A 14,520-nucleotide genomic window follows, 5' to 3' on the forward strand; every position below is an offset into this window, starting at 1 on the left:
CCAGAATTGAAATGTTTGATTCATTTTTGGTGAATATTTTTTTTAAAAGTAGTTTTAGATACATTTGATATACTGTAGGTAGACAAATATTGATATTTATTACAAAGTTTATTTATATCATAGCATAAATATAATTATTCCTCATTGTGTTCAGCAGATTTACTGCATTTTACTTCTAGCATTAAAGATTCAACATTTTCAGTCTACTTTGGTCAGATTTATAGTTCCTCTGAACCATTTTAAACCATTTCAAAACTAACATAAATGCTCATGAAAATAAATGTGATGAAGTTTTACCAACTGTTGCCAATGGCGAATATAATAAATTGCTGTTGCACTTTCATTTAGTCACTTTTGTAACCATTTAAGTCAGTCTGGAGTAGTGCTGCAAAGGGGCTGAACATTTCCGGTCAATTTCCGGAGACTTTCCAAGGGAACTTAATCTGGGGAATTTTGGAAATATTCCAAGTTGGAAACTTAAATGGAATTGATGGGAATTAATTGGACATTTGGGGAAATGTATATAAACTGTCTCATATACAAACATAAACATAAACATTTTGTTATAGTAGCAGGCATGTTAGTGGTTGATTGATATATTTAGTAATTGTTATGAATGTTATTTATTTGAGCGTCACATGATCCTTCAGAAATCATTCTAATATGCTGATTTGATACTCAGTTATTATCAATGTTGTGTATTGATTTTAAGCAGCACAACTGTTTATTAGGATGATTTCAGAAGGATCATGTGACACTGAAGACTGGAGTAATGATGCTGAAAATTCATTCACAGGAATAAATGACACTTTACTATATATTCCCTTAGAAAACAGCCTTTTTAAATTGTAATAATATTTTACAATATTACGATATTTGTTCCTGTAATTTGAATGCACAGTGCATGCAGGGGGTGTGCAGTGAGTAGTGTGATTGAGTGATTGAGGAATGTGCAGGGTAGAAATGGAACTGAAATTGTTTTAACCAAGATTTTGTAAGTACATGTAACATGTACATGTAAGTACCCTTATGAGCCGGAGTCAAATTGCTCATTGATTCCATTCTGTCCTGTGTGTTATTGTCTCTGTGTCTGTGCACGTGCTTGTTTGTGTTACAGGTGGGCGGTATCTGGTGATAATTTGTTGGAGGCTGTGATTGGTTGTCCTCCACACCTGATCCAGACATAAGGACCGCCCCAAACACTCAACAGAGGCCACTATTGTGCCGTCGTTGATCGTAACCACTTCGCTATTGTTTTGTATCATCAGAGTGTCGTATCGGAGAAATTGTGAATGTTTGTTTGAGATTGTGCTGTGAGTGATTATTTGGAGATTGTGATTTGTGATTTTGAGCCTCTGTTTATCCTTGTTAACTGACCCACGCCTGTTTGACTACGATATTGGATTCTGTTTTGCATTGTTTGCTACGTACTTGTACATTCATCTCCTGTAAATATTTTTGTATATATTTTTGCCAAATTAAGGGAGGTAAGGGGGTTTGACGCCATTTTATTTTGTGTATCTTTTCACATTGTTTTTGGTTTAGGGAGGTAGGCAAGTTTAAATTGTATTTGGTTTTCTTTCTTTCTTTCTTTAGGAATTGTAGAGGTTAAACAAAAGATTGTTTTTGTTTGTTATGTTGGGCTTGTCTGCCCCTGACGCTAAACCCCTTTCTCAGGTAGTGAGACTCATTCCTGTTCCTGTTTACGACAGTGGAGGTCGCCCAAATCATAAGCGTGCGTCTATTGTACCTGTAGAAACACCTGTTTAAGTACATTTAAGGCTAACCTGCAATTTTGCAAATATCCAGTTTATTCCCATTAATTCATATATATTCCCATTAATTCCCATGGAGTCCAGCCATGACAATTCACGGAATGTTGCAACCCTAGGCTGGAGCAACTGCAGCCTTAGATGTAATCTGAGTGTTTGAGAGATGATGAAGTGCTGCTTGTTTACATGCATTTAAAGACGTGTGTGTGTGTGTGTGTTTGTACACTGGTGTTGGTGTGACACTGACCATCTGGGCTCCCACATTTGAATTGACCGTTCCTAGTGTGATCTTGGCGGCTGGGCTGTAGCTGGACGGCGTTACCAGGGAAATGTGGCCTGCAAACACAAACATAGTCAAGCTGATGTTCACAAATAAGAGCTGGGAGTTTCTCAAAAAGGAAAAAGCATTTCACAGACAAGCAGAAGCTTGAATGGATCCCAGCTTTGACTGAATGGAAATGGTGATTTGCTCACAAATTAGAGCTCTCAAGCTGATTAAGTTTTACAGGCTGTAAGCAAACTATAAATGTGATTCACATTACTTATGTGCAGTGAAATGTATCATTAAAATAATTCTGCCTATTCAACAGCATCAGTCCTGACTACTTAAATGCCTAAAATGACAACTTAAGCAATTTATAAGGCTAAAAATCACATTTATCATATTCTGTTAAAGTTGCATAGGAGAATGTAAAATGTATACATATTATAATGTAAATATGGTTAAACGCGCACACCATCATAGACACAAGTTCTGCCCCTTATGCCTATTATGATGTGGGGCATGTTTTCAAACTCTGTGGGGCAAGTTGTCACAGATGAAATATGTCATCAAACCGTCTATTATAAGCTTTGCAATAAAAAAGTAAAACAATTATGAAACACAACACAAATTAAACTGATGAATCGAAACATTGGTCCTTGTGTCAAATCAAACTGAATTATGTATACATTAGTCAAATAGATTTGATGTCTTTGCATGGTTTCTCATGTTTAAAGATAAATGGGTGGCCCTAAAAAGTATTTGGACACTTGAGCCACATAAAAATGAGTGGCGTTTAATTAAAATAGAGGTATAAAAGACACACTTCAAGCAAAACAACATTTAGACATGTGTATTTTGAGAATCAAATTTGATACATTAGGCTTTTATGTCTCATATAGTATGATATAGTGAGAATATGAAGTTCATACTCAAGGAAGAAAAGAAAAAAAACTATTTTATTATGCAAACATATGCAGTTTGGTGCAAATTTGATGAAATTATGAAAGCTTAATGTAAATCAGTTTATAACAGTATAGCAGATACTTACATAAAATGCATATAAATATCAGCCGTCACTGTATATCTCCCAATATTACGTCTTAGTAAGACGATAGTTCAATGCTTAGTTTCATGATCAAAGCTCTGTAGTATGTATGATGTACTGCAATATAATGATGATTGAGAGATGAACAAATGTTCCTCGAAAGCCCGAGGGATCGTGTTTGATTCCCACATTTCAACATGATTTTTCTAAAAAATTATGGATAATCAAGTAAACGTAAGCTGATTCAGTCCAGTAAGTGTTTATTACTACAATATAATAGTACTTAAATATTGCTAACAATAATAAACGTTATTCGTTTTGATCATGTTGATAATTTAGAGGTCTTTGTGTATCAAATATGGCACAGTAGGCTTTATGGGATTGATGTGATGAACTACTCTGCTCCTGTGTGAACTTGAGAGGAGAGGACTTCACACATCCACACACAAGCACTGCAATATCAGCTGGTTAAGAGTCTCTCCAAGTGGTTAAAACGTCTCTAAGAGGTGAAGTTGGTTTTGAGGAAAGCTCTAGCATAACTGTATTTGCAGATATCATCCAATGCAACAGCATCAAGACATGTTTAAATGAAGCTGAAGGGTCCAAATACTTCTTGAGGCCACTGTTTAACAGTGGTTTTCAGTGATTTCCACCCTGAATATCCCCTTTACAACCCCAGGAAGAGACGGTTGCGTCGGTGGGATAAGACCGAGAGCGAGGGAAGGTTACAGTATGGAGATCGAGGGCAAGACACTTCTGAAGAGAAGAAAAAAGTCCTGAAATGCTTTCTTTTGAATAGAGATGCAAATCATGTAAAGGTTGTGGCATATCAGATGCAAAACCATGCAAATGGGCCTTGAAATCACGCACAAACACGCAATAGGGCGAACACACCCTGAACTGTGTGAATGAGACGACATGCCAACAATCCCACTCTATGCATGCCTGCTTCCCACTCAAACTTGGTCAAATCTTCCAAGCGTCTGCATCACAGCGGCCCGTGACGCTCACAGTGTGTCTTTGTCCATCTACAGCTGCAGACGAGATGTAGCGCTGCGCTTACAATGTTCTCTTGACTTTATGCAGCAAACACCAACACAAAGCAGTTTTCTTACTTTTCATAGTGCAACAGCAGATGTGAAATGAAATGTAGTCATGATTGCCTCTCTAAAAGAACGCCACCGAAAGTGACCAATCATAGTGTCTCAATCAGCTTCCTGAGGCCTTGTCCACACGAATACGTTTTCGTTTGAAAACGCATCTTTTTCTCTCCGCTTGGGTCCTCCGTTCACACTGAGACGCGTTTCTAGCAACGAAAACAAAGCTTTTTGAAAACGCCGGTTTCGCATTGTAGAAAGTCTAGACTGTGAAAACGGAGGTATTTAAAAATGATGACGCAACTTTAGTCACGTGACGAATATTGAACCCATAGATATTCATGTTTATACCGATATTGTGCCTGTTATGTGCTATTCACTTTCACAGTTGCTAAAATATGTACTTTGCACACTCTTCATATCACAGTCCTGCATAGATTACATCGTATTCGCTGTCCTGCGGCAAAACATGAGAGCAGTCGCGTTTTACACCAAATATATAATGGTGACTGAGAGCGACGTGGACGTATCAGTGAATGGGGAGATATTTTGCTAAATGAAATGATCCTGCCAGAAGAATTGCATGATAACTTGATTATGTCGTGTTCTGGCTGTCTCCTCTCAGTGAGCTTCTGTGAGGGTTTACGCATGCGCTGTAAGGAGAATTTAGCGTTTTCCGACGTTTCAGTGTGGATGAAAAACTTTTAGAAAACCATTGAAAACGCTTGTGTGAGAGAGCGCTTTGAAACAATAACTCCACTTTTCAAATCTATTCGGATTACTGTAAACGTAGCTTAAGACGTTAAACCGAGGTCCTGACTCTCTGTGGTCATTAAAAATCCCAGGATGTCCTTCGAAAAAGAGTAGGGGTGTAACCCCGGCATCCTGGCCAAATTTGACCCTTGGCCTCTGTCCATCATGGCCTCCTAATCATCCCCATATACTGATTGGCTTCATCACTGTCTCCTCTCCACCAGTAAGCTGGTGTGTGGTGGGCGTTCTGGCGCAATATGGCTGCCGTCGCATCATCCAAGTGGATGCTCCACATTGGTGGTGGTTGAGGAGATTCCCCCATCTATGTAAAGCGCTTTGAGGTCTCAGAAAAAGCACTATATAAATGTAACGAATTATTATTATTATTAAGTCGTGAATCAGTATATCATGTACACTAATTCGGGCCCTGGTAAGGACCAGTCGGGACCCTGGCTCACTACACATCGCGTGCCATTACGTGTGGTGAGTCGGCTCACGGGATTCATGTTTTGCGCTTCAGAACTTCCGCTAAGGGAACATAGTGAGCATCGAAGCGCCCTGGTTTTCACTGGGCATTGTGGAACTTTTTGAGGAGTGAACGTTTGTGACGTAATGCCGCTTTAACTGCTGGGAAGAAGTCTGCTGTGGAGCTCACAGGCACAGCAAAAGTTGGTACAAAGTTGGTAATATAATATTAACCCTTTGAGGCATCACGTGATCAACTGCTAAATTCGAACGTGCTTTGGCTGGCGCTGGCGCTGGCACTTACTTTCATGTATTTCAGGAGAAGTGGATGAATTTACGTGTTGTAAATCTGACGAACTAACATGGCATAACATTTATTTATTTTTTATAAGCATTTAAATGGTGGCTGTCATTAAAAAATGACATATTTATTCAAACATACATTAAATATTGAAGAACAAGTTAAGTAAAAATACAATGAATATGCAATATGATGCATATTTAGCAAAATGCTCAATTTTTGTAGCGGACTAATGAGATTTTGGACATTGAATGGCTTTTCTGAGGTGAATGTAACATGATACAGATTTCGGTAAGTTGAACTGTCTCTTTCAGAATTCCTTCTGATGTTCATTCATCTTTATTTTGTGCTGTAACTTAGTAAACTGAAAGAGATGATCTTTGAGCAAATCCACCTGCGCTTCGCTAAAACTGAGAAGCTACAACGATTTGTTGCGGCAAAACGGTATTTACGGTTTACATATTTAATATACACATACACAATTTAAATTAAGCAAAAATGATGCAATATTCACTTTTACATGGTGTTTGAACATAAATGTGTGTCCGCAGTGCGTGTAAACAACCACCCAATAATGGTAAAAATCCACCCGCTAATTTTATAATCGCCATAAATCAGAAATGGTGCATCAAAAGGAGCCGTCCCAGTGTTCTGCCTAAAGTGACATCACATTAGATCAAGCCCCACCCATGACTGGTGACGATCTCCGCACTATAAACAAAGAGTGAGCCGCACACAGTCCGCCATGTTCATCTCCTCGCTAGACTAGCTAATTATATAATGTCTACGCTACATAAAGATTATAACTGGCTGTAGTAATGAACACAAGAGTCTTCATAAACTCCCAGCATCTGAGCCACTGGGGATTCATTTCATTTATGAAGTGAATGTGCCCAGAAATATGCAATATCCTAAATTCGTTTATGTTTGTGCAAATGATTTTACACCGGATTGCTTTCCAAACGAGGGTCAGTACAACGCAGGATTTGCACAAAAGTTGATTCGCAGAGATGGATCAATACCAACTGTTCGTAATCCAATTTAATACCCAGAACAGGCAAGTATTGCACTTTACATTTAGTGAATGTTTGAAAATTGTGTGCTTGTTAGCACGTTGTACGGCTTATGTAGGTAAAGTTACCAAATTGTCTCTGACAAATTCTAAAAATGACTTCTTGAGTCTCTCCATCAGTGTCTGACTCCGGTTAGAGCATGCAAGGCTGAACACCGGTATTGATGATTTCAGGCATATTGGCTGCGTGAGGTTATTCGGTTTTTTGTCGTATCCGAAGCACGAGCTGTAAAGGCACAGCCCTCTTCTGGAAAGCAGGTGGGGAAGCAGCAGCTCATTTTAGTTTAAAGATCCACACACGAAAACAGCATGTTTTTGCTCCAACCCAAACAGGGCCATTTACGGCATGCAATAATATATGACCTGTGGGGTATTTTGAGCTGAACTTCTTTGATTACTTCCTGTGGGCGACAGTTTGCTGGAGGGAAATGCCGTGGCAGTGCACATGTCAACAGAAAAGTGATGTTGTTGCGAGAGGGCTGACAAATTAAAATGTAATTCCAATATATATATTTTTATCAATTTTGATTTCATGGTGACTTTAAAAGCTGCACAACAGTGAAATATTTTCAATGAACAACAACTTAAATATCACTCTCTCAGAGGTGTATAGTCGAGGGGTCAGAACGTAAAAGTCTTGCCTTATGTTTATTCCACTAATTTCACTAATTAGTTATATCTCCTGGCTGAAAAACTGTGCTAATTAGTAAATCCAGGTGATTGGAACAAAATACCGAGGAGGACTTTTACTTCCTGAAACCTGGACTTCAAGCCTCTGCATTGTCTTCCTGGAATCTATTCTATTGTATGTAAAAGAGTGGCTCAGTGATTTAGTTTGGAGTCATGGAGATTTCAAAGGACATGAGGGTGAGTAAATGATTGTGAGAATTGTCATTTTTAATTAACCATAAATACAAATAAAAACAGTTTCAGTGTTTCATGTTGAAAGGCAAGAAAGTGTCAGAGTAGTTTGAATGAATCTTTACAATGTGCTCCAGATGGTGAGCGTACAGCAGCAGGACTGGCTGCGGTCTGAAGGGGTTTTGTGCAAGGCCTCAGCGCAGGAATGCGTCAGTGCCACATGCTCTTTACAGCAACAATGAGCAAAGCCACATTAGAATACAGCTGAGCAGCAGCCCAGCACACACACACACACACACACACACACACACACACACACACAAATATTGAGCCGACTCTGTGTTATATTATAAAGCACATGCACAAAGTGCTCAGCGTTTTACACATGCACAAATGTATGATGCACAGATATATGCAAGCGTATAACAGAAGACATCAAAATGAAAACACTTCTATACATGACCCAAGACAACAGGAGGAAAACACACAGTTACTTCCTGGGGCTGCCCAAACAAACTACATAACTCCAGCGCACGCTCAACACGACTGAAAACCACATCAGTGCCTGAGCAACATCAGAGAGGCTCTCACCGAACACAAACACAGTCACCCAGTTCTGCGGCTCCAAACACACTGGCAACAACATTAGAGAGAGAGAATAACCTCTTTCTTTAAAATGAAGAATTTATAATACAAAAGTTCTAAAATGATGCAAAATGTGTATTAATAACCTATTATAACCTTCCCTTCAAATTCTCCAGTTATTTACCTGTTTGTTTATGAAGCGGCACGACAAGCACTTCCATACTTCACCTTTAACTATTCGTTTCCTAATAAAAGCTCAAGTTCTAGTCCCACACACAGACTGGGACGCCCGCTTCACCCCTCCTCCCACTGAACGCGGATCTGTGGAGGAACTTCCACAGTGACCCAGAGAGAGAGAGTGTGTGTGTGTGTGTGTGTGTGTATGTTCCTCACAGCGTGCCGTCCCAACACACGTGCAGCCTTCCCAGCTGCTCCGACACAATCCCTGAATGCACAAAGAGCGAGAATGAAGAAAAAAAAAGAAAAGAAAAAGTAGGGGCTGCAGGATTTACCTGAAGAGGAGTGGAGAGCATGTTTCGAAGGCAGGCTGGGACCTGGTGTTCCTCTCTCTCTCTCTCTCTCTCTCTCTCTCTCTCTCTCGCTCAGTGTCCCTTTTGTTACCATTCAGTGGAAACTTGAGAGGCTCGCAGGCATTGCCGAGCGAGCGCAGAGGGAGTCCATCCACACACACTTGGACTTTCACCCATGCCGAGTGGGAAACGCGCGCACTCAATGAGAGAGTGTGTGTATGCGCCTGCCACAGGACTTCCTCCATCCGTACACACACACACACACACACGGCGGCTCCTGCAGGCCACTCACGGGTGATGGGCGCTCGCTTGCTCTGGCCTGAACTGATCTGAGAGCAGTGGGAAGCCCCGGAGAGCATGAGAACTGAATGGATGTTGCGGCCTGAACACATGTTCTCCCGGCGTAGGACCGGCCCGAGCTGGTAGGCTTTACTGCAGGGCTCGGGGAAAAAGCACATCTCGATGTTTTATTTGGCACCCGAGCGGCATGGAAAACTCACAGTTGGTTGAGTGCCAATGACAATTAAAAAGTATTCAATCACATTACTGACTAACAAAACAAATAGTTGTCTTCACTCGCTCCAACGAAAACAGTAGCCGTTTTAAACATCATCAGTTTTATTAATGAGCTGCTTAAGGCAATATCGTTAACATTTACATTTACATTTACATTTAGTCATTTAGCAGACGCCTTTGTCCAAAGCGACTTACAAATTAGGACTGAATTCAGCGAGTCATCATAAAGAGGCAAAAGCAACAACAACGCAAGAAGTGCTCAAAATACGAAGTTCAGGTATTATTCAGAGTAGCATAAGCCTGATAAGTGATGTTTCAAAGGGAAAGGACATTTTTTTTCTTTTTTTTTTTCTATAAGGTTAAGTGCTCACGGAAGAGATTGGTTTTCAGCTGTCTTTTGAATGTTGTCAGGGATTCTGCATTACGGATGAGGGTGGGGAGAGCGTTCCACCAGCATGGAACTGTGAATGAGAATGTTCTGGAAAGTGATTTTGTGGCTTTCTGTGATGAAACCACGAGACGTCGCTCGTTGGCCGATCGTAGGTGTCTGGTAGGGATGTAGACTCGTAGGAGTGAGTGAAAGTAGGAGGGAGCTGAGCCTGTGATGGATCTGTAAGCAAGCGTCAGTGCCTTGAACTTGATGCGAGCAGCGAGAGGTAGCCAGTGCAGAGAGATGAACAGAGGAGTGACGTGGGCCCTCTTGGGCTCGTTGAAGACAATCTTGGGCTCGTTAATCATTCACCACGCCATAGAAACGACTAACGTAGGTACACAACTGTGAATGTTTTCTTGTTTGTTTTAATAAATATCTCAGAATATCTCCTGACCGTTCCTTTAAAACCAAAGTTGAGGACCTTTTTTTGTTATTCAAGTCTTATTCACAAACTCTTGATTTGAATTGATTCTGATTAAAAGGTGTAGTTTGTTGTAAAAATTTACAGTCACATGAGATGAAGAGGTTTCATATATTATAAAGGGGTTTTATTATGTACTGTATGGTGAAGGTCGCCACCTTAATGTATTTCGCTAATCGCTACGTAAAATGACGAGAGCCACCACGTTTCACTAAACATCGGAGAGGATCCTCACGCTCACCGGCTGCTGTTGTAGTAGATCCTCTAGTAGTGAGATGGAGGAGTGAAATGAAACACTTTTTTCAAGGTTTATTTCTGGTGTTTTTGCCTTTATTTAGATAGTATAGTTGGAGAGAGGGCAGGAAGTGAAGTGGGAGAGAGAGAGAGAGAGGGGGATGGGATCAGAAAAAGACCACAAGGTCAAATGCATTGCATGTCGGAGCGCTGCCCATGAGGCTATCGGTTCCAACTGAAACACACGTATCATCGCGCTTTACCAGCGGAAAAACAACGGGAGAATCAGTACCTGTACGGCTGAAGATGCAGAAAAGATGTCAATAAAATCCATGTCAATAAATGGCAGTGCAGTGTCTCACACCACTGCGCTATCAGTGCGTAACGGAGCAATAAGTGATTCTCTACAGAAACATTTTTTGTTATGCTGATTGAAAGTCTCCTCATATCCTGATAGCAAGCAGTCTTAATGTGTTTTTATAAATGTATATCGTCTGTGTGGAAGGTGTGGGACCATAAAATGTTCGTTCAATCATTGCATTCAGCATGTGTTCCCTGTCAGTAATGTGTGTTTGCATACCACTGCGCAGCCTGTACACGCAGACATCATACGTCATCACGAACGCTGTGCAGACAAACAACCTAACTTTCCTTCTGAACCGACAACAAGTGGCACTGGCAAAGGATCATCGGAGCCAAGCAGGCTCTCATCGTGAAACCCTGTCATGCAATAATATTATTACACACCGACACGGTTTGCTAGCTACACAACCGACATCTTGCGGCATCTAATTCGTTTTTTAAAAAGTTGTTTGCGCTGGTTATTGTAGTACTGTTACTCACTATCAGTGTTAATTTTGACAGCAAATTTTGATTTAGTTTTAGTCATAGTCTTTTGACTAAAATGCCATTTAGTTTTAGTCGTATTTTAGTCATCTGAATTGTTTTGGTTTTAGTCTAGTTTTAGTCGACGAAATACAATAAGATTTTAGTCGACTAAATCTACAGTAGATTTAGTCGACTAAAATATAATGGGTTTCAATTTAAATGCATTTATTTAGAATTTCTCAAAAATGTCCAAACCCATATACTCCCGGAGAAAACATTACCCTGCTAATATGAATGATTTTAAAGTTTGAACTTGCGATACAGATACAGATTTAACTACTGTAACTTAAAAAATATCTTAAAATTAAATAAAACCACTTTTCCTAAAGTAGAAGACAGTCTTTTTTTCAATGAATGATATATGAATTCTTTATAACTACTTGCATACATCATTCTTTATTCTTTCAAGCAGACATATTTAAATGAATTAAATATAATTAATCCTTATTAAAGCTATTAACGAGCAGTGAATGCTTTCCTCTTTTTCTTTTGTTGCTTGATCAATATTAAGGACACAGACCGCATTAGGTTTATTACCCACTGTCACTTTAAAGGAGAACTCTGTAACTCTAGCGAACTCTAGTCACTTCTTCGCTGATTTTCCCTTTTGTTGTCGAGTGTTTTCCCCACGAGCTCCCCCTACAGCTGTGGGGGGGCGTATATTTCACAACACAGTCGTAAAAAACTCACTTGCGGCGGCCTCCTCCCCCTCTCTACCGCTGCTCATGTGCGTTTGTTTTGATCGGAGCAAGCCAACTATATCGTGTGGAACTATGTCTACCGAGGTGAGTAATCTGGTAATACATCATACATGCGTGTGTGTTTATGTCGAATTGCCGTAAAGCAGTTTGTGTTTCGCGCTCGTTCTCGTTCTAGTTCTCGGTTCTCACGAGACTTCCAATTTCACTTTGCCGGGACGGCAGTGCGCAAGTTGCAAGGTTGGTTTTCCGCCTGGGAACGCTGGGGGGAGCGGGGAAAGTCACCAATATCACCAGAACAGGTTGTTTAACCATCCAAATGATTTCTAGACAGTTTTATTAAGTTAAAAAACTTACCAAGTTCTCCTTTAAGACATCGGATCATGTCCAATGACATGCGGATCCAATGCACTGATGCACATAGATACACTCACAACTGTTTAAGACATAACCGACATCATTTACGTGAATACTCTCCAAAACGGACATTTAGACATAATATTTGTGTGTATTTGTCCATTCAGACACGAAAGAAAGCTCAATTCTGTACTCGCGCGCTGTATAGGTGTCTATGTGAATGGCTGCACGCTTCGGGTCGGGTGTGTGCGCACAGAAAACCGTACCGAATAGCTCTTTTTTTGCGTCGTCACTCTTATTCAGATCTTCATGTCTGCTCTACTCATTCTCCCAGACGTTTAACGTTACATGTTTTAACGTTTTATGAGACATGCAGCGCATGCCAACTCGTGTGCCGCTGGGTAGATCACGTTACAGTACAATTGTGCGCATCTACCACAAATGCAGGACATCAGACTGGATCGCTTCCCAAATCGTCACTATCTAACATTTTCGTCTAGTTTTTATTCGTTGACGAAAATGTCAATAGATTTCCGTCATAGTTTTTGTCATTCAAAACTAGCTTTTATTTAGTTATCGTCTCGTTTTCGTCTGTGAAAAAATGTCGTTGACGAAAATAATGACGAAAATTATTCGTCAACGAAATTAACACTGCTCACTATACTGTCAAGTTTTCTCACCGGTGAATGACACATGATGTGTAATCCAATAACGTTGTCTCTGGTCGTCTCGCTTCCGGTCTGTGAGAGTTTTGGAGGAGGCGTGGCTTTGGACGGCGATTTGCAGGGAAGGTGGGATTGAATGCTTTCAATGCTAGCAGGCTAAAGTTAGCATTTCCCAGATCACCCACTGCACCTTTAAAATTCACAAACTCGACGATGCTCATGCAAGCAAGAAAACTACTTCATGCACCTTTAATAGTTATTCATTTGGGAATAATGCTGTTATGTTTTTTTGTTTTTCAAAAAGACTTCCATTATGATAAATGACAAAGTTGAGAAATGTTTAACTTTATGCAAATGAAGACTGACTTTCAGGAGCGACAGCCAATAGGAGTGAAGATTGTGTCTGGAGCTCAAACATAAAAAAAAAAATGTAGGCAAGACTGGACAGATCATTTCTGGAGCAATTTCACTATTCTATATGCTTTTTCTATCAGAGTGACAACTGCCGGAGAGACACATTTTCTATGTATTCATTGAAAAGGGACAGGATAAAAGATGAATCTCAGGATTTTAGGAACTGATTTTGGATTGTTTAAATGAATATTAAAGTTAATTTATTTTATAACCTACGACACCATACCAGTCTCAACCAGTTACTTAACATCTAAGTATGCATGCAATTAGAGTAGACGATTACTAATTATTTCTTGAGCGTTTATTGTTGCGTGCCCAAACTCCTCCTTTTCACTTTGAACACAACCATTTCAAGACAACGGTAGTACATAAAAGTTTACTGCCTGCTAGTAATTGCCTGCAAATAACTGTACTGCCAAATTGAAAAATGAAAATGCAAGGGAAAGGTTTATTGCACTCTGAGTGAGCCTGTGCTTGAAGAACCAACCTTATACATTTATTAATGTGATCATATAAGAGAGTATCAGAGTTACTTTTACCTTTGGACAGGTTGTGGTTCAGAAAGGCCTTGAGATCTCCACACAGAGCTGGTGCGCCAACCTAAAAGGAGAGGAAATTAAGGAAGAGTTCAAAAGAAAAAAAATATTAGTTTGCAATATACAGTGCAAATGAACACTGTAATTTTCTTAAAGTTTTTGATGATGTTATTTGTTGTTGCCTTCTTGGCCAGGTCCATCTTGTTTTTTACATCTCAAAAGAAATAAGTAAGTAAGTAAGTAAGGAAGGAAGGAAGGAAGGAAGGAAGGAAGGAAGGAAGGAAGGAAGGAAGGAAGGAAGGAAGGAAGGAAGGAAGGAAGGAAGGAAGGAAGGAAGGAAGGAAGGAAGGAAGGAAGGAAGGAAGGAAGGAAGGAAGGAAGGAAGGAAGGAAGGAAGGAAGGAAGGAAGGAAGGAAGGAAGGAAGGAAGGAAGGAAGGAAGGAAGGAAGGAAGGAAGGAAGGAAAATGGCTCCAAAAATGGATAGTTCAAAAATGAAATAATTTCATAAGATAGTAAAATATCAAACAAAATACTTCCTTATTTTAAGCACAAACAAGAGATACAAGGATTGTTCTAAATCATACATTGTCATTTCACAAATATGTTTCTTC

General features: G+C 39.9%; 1 protein-coding gene across 4 annotated transcripts in view; it reads right to left on the minus strand.

Moving 5' to 3' along the window:
* tfdp2 (transcription factor Dp-2) overlaps positions 1 to 14,520 on the minus strand; it is a 48,983-nt gene that overhangs the window by 20,922 nt on the left and 13,541 nt on the right. For 2 of the 4 annotated variants that reach the window (XM_082180671.1, XM_082180672.1), the window contains exons 3-4: positions 13,912 to 13,972; positions 2,020 to 2,108 (exon numbers count right to left, since the gene is read on the minus strand). In XM_082180671.1, the coding sequence (XP_082036797.1) occupies positions 2,020 to 2,108; positions 13,912 to 13,972 (150 nt within the window). Of the gene's footprint in view, positions 1 to 2,019; positions 2,109 to 8,400; positions 8,680 to 8,728; positions 9,403 to 13,911; positions 13,973 to 14,520 lie in introns of those variants that run through there. The other 2 variants (XM_082180670.1, XM_082180673.1) reach the window with 2 other exon arrangements.

Source organism: Leuciscus leuciscus (genome assembly GCF_965113295.1).
Source record: "Leuciscus leuciscus genome assembly, chromosome: 9".
In the NCBI taxonomy this organism is placed as follows: Eukaryota; Metazoa; Chordata; class Actinopteri; order Cypriniformes; family Leuciscidae; genus Leuciscus; species Leuciscus leuciscus.